Source organism: Oxyura jamaicensis, chromosome 1 (assembly GCF_011077185.1).
Source record: "Oxyura jamaicensis isolate SHBP4307 breed ruddy duck chromosome 1, BPBGC_Ojam_1.0, whole genome shotgun sequence".
Classification (NCBI taxonomy): domain Eukaryota; kingdom Metazoa; phylum Chordata; class Aves; order Anseriformes; family Anatidae; genus Oxyura; species Oxyura jamaicensis.
The window spans coordinates 49637030-49654195 of NC_048893.1; the positions used below are offsets into that span (position 1 = coordinate 49637030).

The following is a 17166-nucleotide window of genomic DNA, read 5'->3' on the forward strand; positions in this document are numbered from 1 at the left end:
GAGCCTCTTCTTCTCCAGGCTGAATAAGCCCAGCTCCTTCAGCCGCTTTGTGCATTTCTTTACTTCTGTTGTTAGTTTTAAATACTTACAAAGACACAATAATGCACCTGGTAACAGTGTGATGTTCTTGAATTTACACCTTTTTTCAGTGTGTACCTTTATTATATCTCTTGTCTTAAGGAGTGGCAATGTAAAGTCATTAAAAAAGTGAGTTCTCCAGGTGCTGCATGAGTTAACCTTTCCTTTAATAGCTCTTCTGTACAATATTTTATGATTACTGCCATTTAGTAAACAGATTATGAAAATGCAGTTCCCTGGGGTTCTAGTTTAATAATTTAGGTAAATTAGATTTTAGATTTTTTATTTTATTTTATTTTATTTTTTTAATTGCTGTCTTCAATGACTAAGTAACAAGCACCTGCCACCCCTGCCCCCCAGAGTGGGGACTCTTTGCACAATCTCCTCCCCATGAAAGAAAAAAATAAAATGAAATAAAATGAAATGAAATGAAATAAAATAAAATAAAATAAAATAAAATAAAATAAAACCTCTCGAGCATATACATATAATGGCTAGAGAAAGACGTTGCAATTTGTGGCTGGCAGTTTAGGGTTAAGGTATGATTCCAGGTGAGAGAAGCCAATGAGAGGACGCCCGGTTGATGTGTCTGACATCATCCTGCACGGGAGCACCCAGCCCGGCCGGGGCAGCTCCCAGCCTCGGCACCAGTGCCGCCGTGATGGATGCTTACAGCTCTTCGTCGAGAGCCAATTATCTCGCTTTTGTGTGAGGCCCAAGCATCGCTCACGCCGCCAGCTCGCACACGGCACGGCCGGATCGAGCTGAACCAATTGTTTTCTCTGTGTCTGGTAAGAGTCTGGTCTGTTTTACCTTCTCTTTTGGAATAAAGGAGGTGTGCCTAATCTGTAAAGGGAATTGCTTTCATAGTTAGAGGCTTACAAGGCTATAAAATGTAAAGAGTAGCTTTTACTGACAGAGGGAGATGCTTTAAAAATGGAATGTTTTAAAGGAAAAGCAAGTCTGTATCTGGCAAACTCTACAGTATGGAAATAAATAGCTTGGGTGTTTATGCTACACTTCATGTTAACTGAAGAGGATTAGGCTGACAAGATCATTGCTCAGACCAATAATTTAATGCCTGTATTTTTTCCTTTCTTTTAATACCTGTGTTTTTACTTCGAAATCTAGCTTTTGTTGATGAACAAAGAAATGGAGGGATTTAAAGAGAAAGACTTTTATGTAATATCAACTTTAAAAAATATTGTGGAATACTTTTGCATAAATTAGTTCAAAATCATGAAGATTAATACCAAGATGTCCAAGTTTCAGGTTCTAGAATAAGTCATAGTTAATTTTGTTCTGTCAAATTCTAGAATTTAAAGTAATAAAATACTGAGTCAATTATTAAAAGTGTTCAATGTACAATATGCCTACACCAACCACCCAGTATAGTTTTGTTTGTTTGTTTGTATGCTTTTCCCTTTATAATCTGTAGAAAGCATTAAAATAAATGTCTCACTTTGTAGTTTTATGAGAGTATATATAGAGGTTGAAGAAGTGATTATATCCTTCACATTGTTAACAGCTCTGTGGTTTGCACAGAGAAAGAGGAGAGGGATTCCGTCTGTACAACTTCCTAATTTTGCAATAGAATTTAAAGCTTCTATGCTGATGTGCATTTAAGAGATTAGAATTGACACTGACATTGACAAATCAGATGCAATAAAGGATTTAATTGACTGAAGGAGTTCAGGGGCTACTGTATGAAGAATCCAATAACCAGTTTAACTAGTCAAGTAGTGTACCCAAGAGGAGATAATAAATAGCAGACTATGGCAGACTCTAGTTAATTTAAGAGCCTGATGGCTTTTCTTAATTTATATATTTTTTATTATTATTTTTTGGTGATTAGAATTCACTAAATACCTAGGCCACATAATAACTCGCTGCATTTATTTTAGTAACCCACGATTGTATGATACAAAGTTTTAAATAATGAGGTATGTCATGAGTCTTATAAATGCCAGTAAAATGGAGATATATTGTCTTTCAGTCAAGCTATGATTAGGTTTTCTCTAATCAGTATCAGAAGAATAAGTTATTTTCAGCTCAAACACCACTTAAGAGAGTACAGTTTCTCAGCCCTGTTATACTTTTACACTTTCTATTACTATAGGTTTGTTTTTGCAGCTCCTAATATTGTTGTTAATTTAGCTCTTCAAATTAATGTGCCTAAACTATCCCAAGCTTATCTTAAATGCCCTAGCTATATTATGGATGGAGTTAGAATAACACACATTTGTTAAGGGGAGACCTTCATGATGGTCTGTTGCCTTTCCACTAAAAAAATAAATAAGTATTCCAGTTCCAAAGTGAGCTCACCATGAATTCCAAGGAGAGGAGTATTTTGCATTTTACTACCTTACCCTTCTTTCTTAGGTAATTATCAAACTTAACTAATAATTATTGTATGCCAGTCTTGCAGGCATACTTTTCAATTAATTTGTTTTTGAGTTAAAAAGTAATTGTATTTGAACCTCTGCTACCTACACATTGCATAAGTCCAAGCAGTTTTTCCATGTTTTATTGCTAGTCTTCTTGTCAGAGCTTACAGTATTTTTGTTCCTGCTTGGTTTAGCCAAAATCCACATATGAACAAATTATCTGTAATTTCTGCAAAAATACTGGGTGATTAATAAAATGTAGAATTAATACCGGGTTGTTAGATACTCACAATGTTCTGATCCAAAGCATTCAAAAACTGCTTTTAATACATTAGTCCTTTTAAGTAGTAATGTACATTGCTTTATCAGATATTAATAATAGACCTATGCAAGCCAAGGATACTTAATGATATGATAATCCAAGCAGAGAGCAAGCAAATCATATGGGAAATGAACCATTCTAATTTAGTTTAATCTTTCAAATGGAAAACAAAAAATCCTTTTCTAAAAGACCATTTTATAGGAAAAAAATATTGGTATGTTTTTTGCTTACTTTCAGCCAGAAACTAAGTTTACCTTAATTAAAAAAATGTGGAAAACCACAGTCCTCAGGTGAAAAAAAAATAGCGTTGAAAACTCTGGTTTATCTTCAGAATAATAAAGATAATTATGATAATGTTGGCATATGAACTGCACAGTAGATTGAACATTAGTCTATGAAAGAGTCCTCCCTGTCCTGTGCTTGAATGACAGATTATGTCCACAGTGCATGCTCTGTGAAGTCTATATTATTATATCAGTATCCCACCCTATTACAGGAAGAATTCACATTAGGATCCTTGATCGTAAAAACAGGTCATTTTGTTTGTCTGATTTTCCATGAATGAGTCAACTCATGCATTTTTACAATGGCATCAGGTAACAAACCTTAACAATGAAGATTTGAATCATTCCTCCTACACAAGATACTCACACCTCTTGTGAAATCATTTTGAGTGATATCATAAAAGGGGATTTTTTTTTATAAATAAATTTATAAGTTCTCAATAAAAATATATGTCAGATAAGCATAAGTAAACTAATTATAGTGATCAGTGAAAAAGTATCTGTATCACCAGTAGTAAAAACATGAAATAAAAGAAATTATTGTCCTGCAACAGACTAACAATAGTTATCCCTAGAAAGTACAGGTTAAAGAGGATTCTAATGGTTTATTTTCTGTTGTGTCCAGTTTTTGACAAGTGCAGGAAACAGAGTTCGTTCATACTCCAAGCCTTGGTCCAAATGCCATTTGTTTTTGTTTGTTTGTTTCTTTCTTTGTTTGTTTATCTAGGATAGACTACATGGAGGCTTCTGTGTGAACTCCTGTATTATAAAGACAGCCATAATACCTTGCACTGCAGTCAGTCTAGTCTCCTTGTCCATCCTAAGAACCCTGAGGTTTGCTATGTATAAAGGTGCTAGAGAAGGGGGATCAAGAGTTTATTCTGTGCCTCTGTCCTTTGTCTGCTTTTATTTCATTATCCAAACAAACAAACAATAAATGGATAGATAGGTTTTACTTCAGAATTATGAAGACTTTTTTTTCTTATTTTCTTATTTTATTTTATTATTTTAATTTCATTTTTCCTTGTTGTTTATCTGACAGTGAAGTCAAAGAGAACAAAGACTACAAAGAGCATTTCTACTGTGGGAAATCTGCATCTATCCTTCCAAGTAACTGTATTCCTTTGAAAAGATGTCAAGATATGTAGAGATAGGAACAGTGTGGATCTTGGATGCCCTCTAATAGGTCATCTGTCTGTGATTAGAGGACCAATAAGGTAGCCCATGCATCTGTCACACAGTACAGACTGACATTTTGTTTTCTATTTTGTTTCCTGTTTTGTTTTGTTTTGAATATCACATAAAGTCCAATGGAGGCCCAGATACACAACAAAGATTGCACTAAAAGAAGATCATGAGCAAAGATTTACAACCCAGATTTTAAGGGGGTTTTGCAAGCTCACTTTTGATCTTTGCCTACATATAACATGAGATCCTTTTGTTTCTATAATTGTATATTTACAGCATAAGAATGTGGCATGGTCAGTGCATAGAGTCATTTCTACATGGTTTAGTGAGGGTGATGTGCATCTTAACTAATTTCAGTCAGCAAGGTTCCTCTTATAATCTCTGGAGAGAAAGAAGAATCTTCAAATAATGATTCATTTCATCTTTAGGATAATTAGATGGGCTAAATCACACTCTGGAGGGGTCAAATGTACTCCATATAGACAACTTTCCTGAAAACTTTAGATTATATGTCTTACTTCTAGACCTTTAAAATATGATCTATTTGAGATCTTTAAGATTTCTGAGTAGGAGTGAATTTCACCAGTAATATAAACAAACAAACAATCTTACCCATCATTTGCTTCGCATTGTAATCACAGTTCTTATAAAGTCTCCGGATTTCCTCTCTGCAGCAGCAAGGGAGTTGAATAGAGCGCTTGGTCCAAGACTTTGAGGTTCCACAGGTACTTGCTAAAAGTCTGATAATGTAAATGTTTAGGAAGCATAGTTTCACAGCAGGCAATGAGGGGAAGCATGCTCTATATTCATTCAGTCAAGCATTACTCCCTGTACTTAAAACTCCTCTTACTGCTATTCCTGGACATTTGTTTGGAGACTATCTATTGCTCATATACACCTCATATTTTCAATAGGTGTCTGCTGTCTGTAATTTCAGGACAAATGGTCAGTGTCCATCCATCTTCTAAGTAACTGTATATGGCTATTTTTAAACAGGAATACTGGGCAATCAGCCTGTCCTTTCAGTAGTCAGTCCATGCTTCTGGATCAGCTTTTCTGCAGCAGTTCTTAAGCAATCTTAATATGAATTGTATGATAGTTTAGTCTGCCACTCTGTGTAAAACAACCCATAGAATTTCATCCAGCAAATTAGGCCAATGGTTTTGTTTGAATACTTTATTCCAGTTTCAAAATGCATACACATAAGCTACTAAGAATGTATCAAACATAGTTGTTCTTATAAATGCAGGCTGGAAATTACTGGATACAATGAACAGATATATTGCCTATTAGCTATCCGAATCAATCACTCCATAAACTTGGGATTTGGGATCTGGACTTTCTGAGAATGTTACCTAGCTGAGAAGTGAGTTCTTATAGGAAAAGACAAGTGGATAAAGAGAATTTGGATGTATATGTCCAAAAGAGTGAAATTAGAACATAATATGAAAATGCTTCTCTTCCACCCATTCCTCGGCTTATAAATGTAAAAATTAAATAAAATATTGTGGTCAAGTTTCCAATAAGTAAGAAGATTTACTACCTTCTGAATGAAACATAATCTAAAAAATCTGATGCAATCTATCATAGAATAATATCACATTATCACTCGCAAATGGGAAGTATGGCTTTCACAGTTGCCAAGCTGTACTTAGCCACATCCGATGATCTCCATTAATTTTTAACAATAGTCCTGTCACCAGATCAGTGAGCTGTAGAAAATACTGTGGAGATGTCACATTCCTTGATGATTGCAGTTAATGCTGCTGCCCCTTTGAATCAGCATGAAATGTAGACAGTTTTATGACTGAATCTGCAATCTGGGATTTGATCATGCTATTTATAGCATTGCTAATGGTCTGTAGCACTGACAAGGGGTGTGTTGAAGTCATTCTCTCAGTTACCCTTGTTTTCATTTGTAAAGGCAGAGCAGACATCTGGATCCTACATATCAGTAAATAGACAAAAAATAACAGTACGAAGCAGTCATGATTTTCAGTGGTGAGATATTTTAATAAGTTAGATTTTTGTATGTGTGTACATGCGTGTATTTGTTTGTTTTTAACAATATTGTTCTTTTAGAGAAATGGGGGAAAAATATTTTGATTTGGTTTCTAAAATGTCAGATGCAGTCAAATGGCAAAACAAAAGGAAGCGTAGTGATATCTCAGTAAAGTAAAACTGAAGTGAAGAAGCATCAATGCATGGGTTTTATATAGTAGAATTCATGTTATCATGTGTTACTATACTAGCAAAATGCAATTTTAAAATTTTATTGAAGTATTTTAAAAACACTGGCACACTTCTCAAAGGATTGCTTTACTTTAATGCCTTCATTTTGCTTCCAAACATAATTCCTAAAATGTATAGTATTTTGTTTGGTTGTTTTTTAGGTTCAAAAATATGTACTTTGAATACCAATATTTGGGAATAATTCTTGCCAAATTAATGGCATTAGAATACTTAGAGTTATATAAATCTTCCCATGCCCCAAAACACCCAAATTTCTCAAGAAATTTATTTAAAGCCATTGTTCTTGTGAATATTACAGCACCCCATGTACTAAGAACAGTAGGAACTATCACATCTTTATTCATCGTTTCATCTTATAGTTCAGGTAGAATCGAGAAGGGGTGGGGGGGTGGGGGGAGGAAGCAACAGCCAAGTGTATTAATGACTCCTAGAAATAATGGTATTTGATTTCCTATGAGTTTATGTCCTTTAATTTATTATTATTTTTTTTTATTGTGGTAACTGGTAATAATCAAGTACTCTCACCAGCATACCAGGAGAACTGTCTTTTCTCAGTGACTCTCCTTTCAGGGTCCTCCGACTTGGAGTACAGGGAGTTAGAGTTGAGTTACCATGTTCTACTTCAGTGAGCATGAGACAGTTGTCCCCAAGATGTCTGACTGATGTCCTCAAGAGTTATTAGTTGGGGATGTAGAGTAAACATAATTTCTCAAGTAAACAAACAGTGGAATTGAGTTTAAATGTATAGATGCTAGAACTGTATCACTAGAGTTCTGATGACTATCATCATCTGAGGAGATCGCTGGAGAGTGTGTCTGTCCTTTTCCAGAGGACCTTCCAGCAAGGACCTTCAAAATTTCAGTTTTTAGAACCACACTATGGAATGAACCATGGAGGTCATACATTTCATGGACATTGTCCTATGAGAACACAGTCTATAAAATATTTCCCCAAACATGCTGAGCATTTCATATGCACTTATAGGTGTAGTATATCTTCCATTTTTTTACCGTTTGTTTAGCCTATGTTCTAATTTAGCTTGCATAAATATGATTTAGTAAGACATTTCGTATCCTGTCTTTCCTGTTTTTTATGGGTGTTTTGAAGTATCGATACTTCATTGAAACCTTTCCAGAAGAGGTAAAATTTCTAAATGCTGAAGATCCCTAAAATTATTAATTACTTTGTCTGGCTTAATCAAAAATTTCCAACAGGTTAGGTTTCATTTCTGGGCTGGATAATTGTTTCTTCCCTGTAGCTGAGAGAGACCTTTAGGTTACCTCTAAATTAGAAGTAGACAACAGAATAAGCAGACCCAAATCCTCAGAGGGCTTGTTAACTTCTTTCCTGCGACAGAGAGAAAAGGCATCAGTTTCTTGCGCTCTTGCAGTTGAATTCCCTTCTGGACCTTACAATGCTTCACATCAAAGCTGCAACAGACTATCTGAGCTGCAGAAAAGCTACACTAAGAGAAATAGTTAGACTGACTTTACTAAGACTTTCAGAAATTCAAGAAAGAAGAAAGACTATGGCAGACATTTACAATATAAATATACTTAATTGTACAGACAATGAAAGATAATTGATTAGATTCTGCTTGCTACATTCCTCCAGATGAACCCAGAGACTAAAACTATATGTTTGAGCTATAATTGCACTTTCTTTATAGATAGCTTTATTCATTTTCTGTTGTTTGGATGCATTAGAAAGATCATTTTTAACTTGGCTTCCTATTGAGCATTCTATTTCCAAAGTATGCTCTACATTAACTTCCAGGACCTGTATTGCATTTGAGGTAAAATCTTTTAAGCAGCTCCATTCTTGTGTTTAATGAGATGACAGGAATCTGGAAATTTAAATTTAACATCTAAATTCTAGGTGATTTTCAGCCTGAAAACATTGAAACCTATGTTGTTGTCTTTACAGGATCATATTACATACCATCAGACAGTGTGGAGACAGTGCTCTTATCAACCAGCTAGTTGATTATGGCTGTGTAATGACAGGAATAAAGTAATATATGAATTATTGCTATGTAGAAAATCATTTAGCACTGAGCTTTGTAGTACTCTGAAGAATGAAAAATTATTATTTTGGATTTTTTTCAGTGAATATTTAATACAAAATACATCCCTGCTGCATACCATAGACCTGGTTTGTATATTATGACCACGTTCTCTTTGGGATGAGAACCCCAGACTTCTGAATCACTGCTGGCCTCTAACACGAAAAACAAACAACAACAACAACACTGGTGACATTGGGCACTCCAATAGTTATCCTGGTCTGGATGACTGGTAACTAGGACAGTGACGCAAACCACAGTCTGTATCTGCCCCACAGCTAGACATGGTTAATGCGATTCTGTGTTCAGCATATAAACTTAATTGACAGTCACTCAAAGGCATTTAACTGGTATGTACAGGGCATCTAACATAGGTAACCTGCATTGTGCACTAATCATCTGTATTTTTTGTGGTATAGTACTTAAACTTACTGTCTAAAATAAGCAGTCTTATCTTGACCTTATGCTTTGTGAGAAATGTTACTCAGAGTATATATTAGTCTGCATCATTCTCTTAATGGTTTGGTGCCACTTTTAAAGTCTGTTCTTAAATCACAAAAGATGTCTTTAATGGTATATTTGGCTTGAAGGTCTCTTACACTACTGTGAATTCCTTACCTGTAAGTCTACATTACTACTCTTTATACCTTAAAGTCGATTAATAAAATTATTCTGTGAAGGACAGAGAAAATGAAGACAATTTGAAGATATTTGTGGTGGCTTTTCCCTGGGTAGAGGTTTGTGACTACAATCACCTGCAAGCCAGGACAGGCACAAGCCTTTGGCACTGATTTCTCACACATTTCTTGAGCAGACTGTTGTCAGAGAAAAGTCTGTAAGTCCTATTTAAAAGCAAAGCTATGCTAAAATATATTTGTCTCTTTAGAAAGAGAAGTTTTCTGGAGAAGTACTAATTGGAATGCACTCTAAAGTGAGCATATTTCTCTATATTCAGGTCTTTGGGTAGAAAGAAATTGGTGCTTGGTGTATGTTGGGAAAACAAAACAAAACAAAACAAAAAAAAAACTTTTGCTTCACTTGACTTCACCTTTTTAAAAGTTAACTATCAACTGATAGTTACTGAATAACTGAGCATAACTGAATCATAATTGATTCATGAAAGATAAGGTAAATCTGTGATCTTCTGTGTATGTGAAATGGAAGTACTTTTGCCTTCTGATTCATGACGCTCTGGCCAATGTCAGCACACACATTTCCTGAGTTTCTGTGGTCCTGCAATCTTATGAACAGATTTTCTCATTTTAGAATATCAGATTCTTGAGTATTAGCGCCAAATTGATTTTTTTTTCACTTCTCTTTGATTTCCTGTACAGATTTTATATTGACTAACAGCCTATTTTGAGTCTCAACTTCCATCAATGCAAACCCACTAGTTTAAGGAGGTGCACTCTGAGACTAAGTTTCAAAATGGCGTCTTTTAATCAGCCAATAAAAGCCTATCATAAACACACATGCAAATTTAAAAATAATTAATGGCTTAACTCCTTCAATTGTATTAAAAATCATTGCAAATATTTCTGCAAGATATTAAAATTACAACTTGGAGATTACAGTATGGCTTTTAAATATTTACATAGAATCATAGAATATCCTGAGATGGAATATCAGCAGGGTTCTCCAAGGATCACCAAGTCCAACTCTTGGGTCTCCAAAGGACCACCCAAAAAATCAGACCAAGTCTGAGAGCATTATCCAAAGACTTCTTGAACTCAAGCAGGCTCAGGACCATGATTATTTCCCCAGGGAGCCTGTTCCAGTGCCTGACCAACCTCTCAGTGAAGAACTTTTTCCTGATATCCAGACTGAATCACCCGTCAAAGCTTCAGGCTATTCCCTCAGGTGCTATCACTAGTCAACAGCAAGCAGAGATCAGTGCCTGCCCCTCTGCTCCCCTTGTGAGGAAAGTGTAGATCACAATGAGGTCTCCCCTCAGTCTTCTCTTCTCCAGGCTGAACAAACCAGGGGACCTCAGCTGCATACATCTTGCCTTCCAGACCCTTTACCGTCTTCATAGCCCTCCTTTGGACACTCTCTAACTGTTTTATATTTTTCTTGTACTGTGGCACCCAAAACTGCACACTACTTGAGTACACATTTACCTAAAATATCATCATAACAGGAAAGGTTGTGAGGAGATCTTTAATGTTTTAAGGACCTCTTAGAACTACTTCTTCTTTTTGCTTGGCCAAATAAATAGGGGAAAAAAAAGATAAAAATTGTTGATAGTGAAGAATGTTTGATTCTGATAGGTTTTTCTTGTTGGTGGCTCAAAGCTACATAGCTTAGAGCTCTGAGGTCTGCCTACAGCAGCTTTAGAAAGCCCTCTGATGTTTTGGACATAAAGACTCAGAGCTAATAAGAATGCCTAGAAAGACCCACAGAAAAATGTGAGAGGGGATCCTCTTTCCCTGATAATTCAAATCAAGGACATGACCCACACACCTAATGGTTTCTTCATGGCCTAGGTTCCCCTGTACCTAGATATTACCAGGGAACACTTCCATATGCAGCTTGAAAGAGTTGATTATTACTTATATTAACTAATTTAATTGATTAACTAAATTAATGGATACATAACTGAACTCTCTTATAACATTTAGCAATCACTCAGAGCACTGTCATCTCCTTCATTCTGTATTTGTTCTCTGAGCAACCCTGTAAACCAATCCTTTGTCTTGAAAAATGACTGACTGCAAATCGCTCATAACAGCATGTCTTAAATTACAGTTCTACTTTGCTATCATTTTTCTGCACATTTTTTAAAACATATAGAATTATTAATAGAATTAGTCCATTAAAAACTCAGAAAACAACATCACAAAAAAGGACAGTGGTAAAACATAGTTAATTTTCTTAACCGGAACTCACTTTAATCATTAATGAGATACTGTAACAGTAAAACCATTATTGTATCTTTTATAATATAGAGATATAAAAATGAGACCTTGATAGAACAGCTGCTATTCAAGTCTTGCTGAAATAAACATAAAGATGATGCTGAAAATGTTTTTTTTGTTGTTGTTGTTGGTTTGTTTTTTCATTTCTGATTTCATTTGGTAAACAGTAGTGAGGTAATTCAGGCAGCCTTGAAAGAGATTTGTTGATGATGCTTTCCAGCTGAATGCTAGATTGTATAGGTGACAGCTCTTCAGTGGTTCAGTGGTTGGCCTTCAAAGGCCAACTTTAGTGATATGAGGTATATTTTTCAGCACTGCACTGTCTACTTTTGCAGCAGCAAAATTTGATAAGATTAAGATTGATAAGATAAGAGATATTAGATGAAATCTTATGATTGACTTCCAATTTCATCACAAGTATCATTACAATATAGCTTCAGGTTTACAAATATAATTTCTTCATCTGAAAATAGTACCTATATAGTGTCAATTTTGGTGCTAATGTGGATTTCCAGCAGAAGTGTAGGTAAATTCAATTTAACGTGCCCAGAGGCACAGACTTACGTATTCCATTCTGAAACTAATCAGTTATGCATTCATGAATATCATTTCCCACAGTGATCTCTATATACTTTACACTTCAACCTTTATGCTGTCTTACCTTTCAAAAGTCAGTATTCAGTTATGATCAGTGAAAAATATTTTGGTATCTATGATACCCCAAATAAGCCGTCTGTAGTTCATTTCCCCCTTCAAAGACCACCTCTTTTCCAAAGAGAATTTTTTTTTTTTTTTTTTTTTTTTTTTATGATAAACACTCACTACTTTCCCCTAGTTAAACAGAGAAAGACAAAATTTAGATAAGAACATTTCAAGTTTTGTGAAAACCTATGGCAAGAGACAATGACAGTGAAAGAAAAGCTGGATCAGGACCTCCATCACTGTGTATTGTCTGGCAGAAGCCAGTGGCCAAGTATCATGAGCAGACTAGCTGGTGAGGTGGTGTTCCTAAAGTTTTAATCTGTCTCAGGGCTAGTAAAGATGTCACAAGTGTTCACTTCATTTGGAGATGACTTAAGAAACAAAAGATACAAATTTATTAAAAAGTTTCTTCAACAGTTCTGTGTAGAGAACAGGTTTTTTTCCTGGTAGACCTTGCAGTGAGAATAGAACTTTCTTCCCATGCAGACAGCTTCCCACTAGCCTATAGTTAGTCTATTTGATTTCACTTGCATTTCTTGACTAGTGTTTTAATACTCCTGTTGTTTCTATTTATTTATTTATTTATAACATTGCCCTTTACCACTTTATCTCCTATTCAGTCATTTTTATCCCTATCCCTTCTCTCCTGTCTAGTGATCATGACTTTAAGTTATTCTGTTATTCCAGTCTTACTCAGCTTGCACCATGTGGACCACAGGTGGCTCACAGATACTAGAAAGTGATATATGAGATGCAGAGGTTTTTGTTTTTAATCAGACAAATTCATATACATAGATACAAGTAAAGAAACAAGCCAGAAAAGATTACAAACCTATGCTGTTACAATTCAGAATAATAAGGGCATTACCTCTATATCTATTCTCTCTCTATATATACATATGTATATATATAGATAACAACCCACTTGTTGATCCTGTTTTAAACTGCTAGGTTTCAGTCTTTAATTTTTGGATTTACATTCTTCAGTGATATCTGATCCCTACTGTTTTGGTACCTCAGTTGCATTATGGTCTTCTCAAACTAAGAAAAAATCAGATATACCTGTTTAGTGTTATTGCTTTGCTACAAGGTAAGCAAACACCCTGTGACTTTCTTCTTTCTCAGTGATCGTTTCTGCTGTATTCAAGGTATAACTGTCTCAACGCGGTCATTTGGCTTTTGAGTTCAGCTGGTTGTCATCCTGCTCTCTTGCAATACTGCAAAAAAAATGAGCTCATGTCTTCTCTTTATCCAAAAAGATAAATCATCATCTTTCTACCAAGATGATGAAGGGAATGGAGCACCTTTCCTATCAGTTGGGACTGCTCAGCCTGGAGAAGAGGAGACTCAGTGCTGATCTTATCAATGTGTATTAATACCTGAAGGGAGGATTCAATGAAGACCAAGACGAGCTATTTTCAGTGGTGCCCAATGCTAGGACAAGAGGGAATGCACACAAACGGGAACACAAGAGGTTCCAACAAAACATCGGGAAACAATACTGTGCGGGTGACTTGAGCACTGGAACAAGTTGCCTGGAGAGTTTGTAGTCTCTCTTCTTGGAGATCTTCAAAAGCCACCTCGTCCTGGGCAACCTGATCTAGGTGGCCCTGCTTGAGCAAGGGGGTAGGACTAGATGACCCCCCCAGAGATCCCTTCCAACCCTAACCATTCTGTGGTTCTCTGATTCTTACAGTGCAACCTGTAAAACCTGTTCAAATCAGGAGGAAGTAGATAACAGATTAGTATCTTCAAGAACAAGTATTCAAGAACAAGTTCTTCTGACTCATATAATGTTTTATTGTGTTCTGCATTACTGCAGTTTGATCGTAATTTCTTTTGTTCCTTTTATAATTATTTAGTAAATGTTCTATTTTGTGTGGTTTTGCTCCTGTAGTGGTGAGGTGTTATATACTGATAACCCTAATCAATATTTAATGTTATTAGTAAAACAAAACACTTTGTGTAGCTTAAAAATAGGCAGACAAAGCTTTTTCTGTTATATTTTCAAAAGTGTGTCTTCTCCAGCTCAAAAAAAAAAAAAAAAAAAAAAAAAAAAAGTTTGGAAATACAGTTTAATCATTGAATCTATTACTGTGTTGTTGATTTTTTTTTTTCCCCCCCCTCAGGAAAATAAATTGTTTCTGTGAAGTATATTCAGAGATATTATATGTGAAATTCATACTTGCTCTAAGAAAACATGCATGCATGTTCCATGATAATGCTTCTACAACTGGAAAGACTGCATTTGGTAAAGATAAACTGTGGTGGTTCAACCCGGTTGGCAGCCAAACACCACACAGCAGTTCACTCACCCTCCCCCCTCCCTCTCTCGGATGGGGGAGAGAAATGGAAAAGTGAAGCCTGTAAGCTGAGATAAAGACAGTTTATTAAGACAGGAAAATAATAATAATAATAATAGTACTACTAATAATAATGTGTACAAAATAAGTGATGCACAATGCAATTGCTCACCACCCACTTGCCCAGCCTATCCCCGAGAAGCTGGTTCCCCCACCCCGGCTAGCCACCCCTATATATTGTTTAGTATGATGTCAGATGGTATGGAATACCCCTTTGGCCACTTTGGGTCAGCTGTCCTGGATCTGTCCCCTCCCAGCTCCTGCTGTACCCCTAGCCTGCCTGCTGGCAGGACAGAGCGAGAAGCTGAAACGTACTTGGCTTAGTACAAGCACTGTTCTGCAACAATTAAAACATCAGCATGTTATCAGCACTCTTCTCATCCTAATCCAAAACATAGCACCCTACCAGCTACTAGGAGGAAAATTAACTCTATCCTAACTGAAACCAGGACAAAACAATATGGTAAATAATATTGAGAACCTCATTCTCTTTCAAGCAATCATATTTTTATTTGAAAAGAAGTAAAATTAAATATTATATGTATGTATATATTACTTTAAGGCAAAAAGTACAAATGTTTGGTCTATGAAGACAAAAGTTCCAGAAACCTGAGCCAGTGAGGCTTCAGGTAAAGCTCTGCTTCATTCATTCTGAGCCCAAAAAAAGAATGTAATCTTGTTTAAACAAGTGCCACCTGTATGCATTTTCAGTCATTTGTACTGTTGTTTCGGCTTAAGGTTTGTGAGGTAGAATTTTGTCAATTAAAAACTCATTGTGTTTTTTTTTGTTGCAGGGTTAAAGGTACTGGTAAAACAGGGAATCCCTCTTTCTAAACTGATAATTGTTACTTTTTATGCACATTAATATATTGTCATGAGATACGATTATTGACCTGTGTCCAGGTAATTATCTTATCTACATTGTTCTCACTGACAAGATGCAGTCTAAGTATATAAAAAGGAAACAGAACAGTGCAGCAAACAGATGAACTGAAGAGAGATTTTTTTTTCCTTTGTGAGTGGGTCTTTCATTTATGAACAGGTTGTGGGGTGCAACAGTGGAGTCTCAGTGTGGTGGCGTATGAGAGGGAAACTCTTCATAAAAGGGTTAAAGTCTTTAATTTGTTAGGGAAAATGTATCTAGTCAGATCCAACAGCTGAAGAGATTCAAGGCTGCTACCGCTCTGAGTCCTCAAGCCCAGCCAGTAGCAAGGCTAAAGATGCATTCCCAGCAGGCATATGCACACAGAGCAAACCTATACATCACATACATACATATGCAGCTGGCCACACAGACCACACAGGCAGCTACAGCACTCACGTGAATACAGACATCACCAATGGCCAAATCCTGCTCCCCTTCTGGATGAGCAGGATGGATGTCCACTAGTTATAATACCCATGTGTGATTAAGTGTCTCCAGCAGCAGGGTTCAGTATTCAGCCCAGCAGCTGTCCTTGGATCCCAGTCCTCCTAGCTGTCAGCATCCTATGCTCTCACAAGTATAAACACACAGGTGCTCTCACAATCAAGACAGGCCTTCTGAGACCTTCACCTACTCCCTGCTCCCAGACCACATTATCTGCTCACCAGCTTGGTCCTTGATGCCAGCCACACCCACATTTGTGCTCCTGGTTGTGCTATGGCCAGGCTGGCCCTCCAGATCTGACACAAGCTGCTGCTCTCCTAGTCCTGTGTGCACAGGTAGCATGGAACAGAGAGTCCTCTCCTAGGAAGTGGACAGAAAGGAGTTTGGAAAGGTAGGAAAGACTGTGCTGATGAGGTGCAGGACACAGCCAGGTAAGCATACTGCCTGGCAAACTGCTTACACATGTCTGGCTCTTTTTATCCTCTTAGCCCTCTCTTTTCTCATACTTGGTCCTCCCCAGGTCATCTATACTTCTTCCTTTTCCTGTATTTGGTTCATCCCCTAAACATCCCATAATGAGTCCTGTGCAATCCTGAACAGTTTTCATCTGCTACCCGTGATTCTGTGATAATGTGTCCTCCTGGGCAGAGACCCCTTTTACTCTGAAATGTGATGTGGAGAAAACCTGTTCTGATGACTCATCTTGATGAGCTCCAGGCCTGGATAAGGAGGCTGAGGATTTCCTGGAACAGCTTTGGGAGAGGCCTGGACAAGACATTTTTTCCTTATGAGTCCTTCTTTTATGATTCTGTGGAATCCACGTGGAACCCACAGGATTTGGATGTACGCAAGTCGATGGGGCCAGATAGGATCCACCCGAAGGGTACTGAGAGAACTGGCAGAAGAGCTGGCCAAGCTGCTTTCCATCATTTATCGGCAGTCCTGGCTATCAGGGGAGGTCCCAGTCAATTGGCGGCTAGCAAACGTGATGCCCATCTACAAGAAGGGCCGGAGGGTAGACCCGGGAAACTATAGGCCTGTTAGTTTGACCTCAGTGCCAGGGAAGCTCATGGAGCAGATTATCTTGAGCGTCATCATGCAGCACTTACAGGGCAACTAAGAGATCAGACCCAGTCAGCATGGGTTTATGAAAGGCATGTCCTGCTTGACAAACCTGATCTCCTTCTATGACAGAGTGACACGCTTAGTGGATGAGTGAAAAGGCTGTGGATGCGGT

The 17166-nt window shown here is 36.9% G+C and overlaps 1 protein-coding gene across 7 annotated transcripts in view; it reads left to right on the plus strand.

The window, feature by feature from the left end:
- MGAT4C (MGAT4 family member C) overlaps positions 1-17166 on the plus strand; it is a 404287-nt gene that overhangs the window by 247433 nt on the left and 139688 nt on the right. For 5 of the 7 annotated variants that reach the window (XM_035337881.1, XM_035337888.1, XM_035337901.1 and 2 more), the window contains exons 1-2: positions 740-869; positions 4114-4288. The exons of 1 other annotated variant lie outside the window; for it this stretch is intronic. Coding sequence is in view for 1 of the 6 variants with exons in the window: in XM_035337878.1 (XP_035193769.1) it covers positions 744-869 (126 nt within the window). In the remaining 5 variants the exon portion in view is untranslated. Of the gene's footprint in view, positions 1-605; positions 870-4113; positions 4289-17166 lie in introns of those variants that run through there. One more of the 7 variants, XM_035337878.1, reaches the window with a different exon arrangement.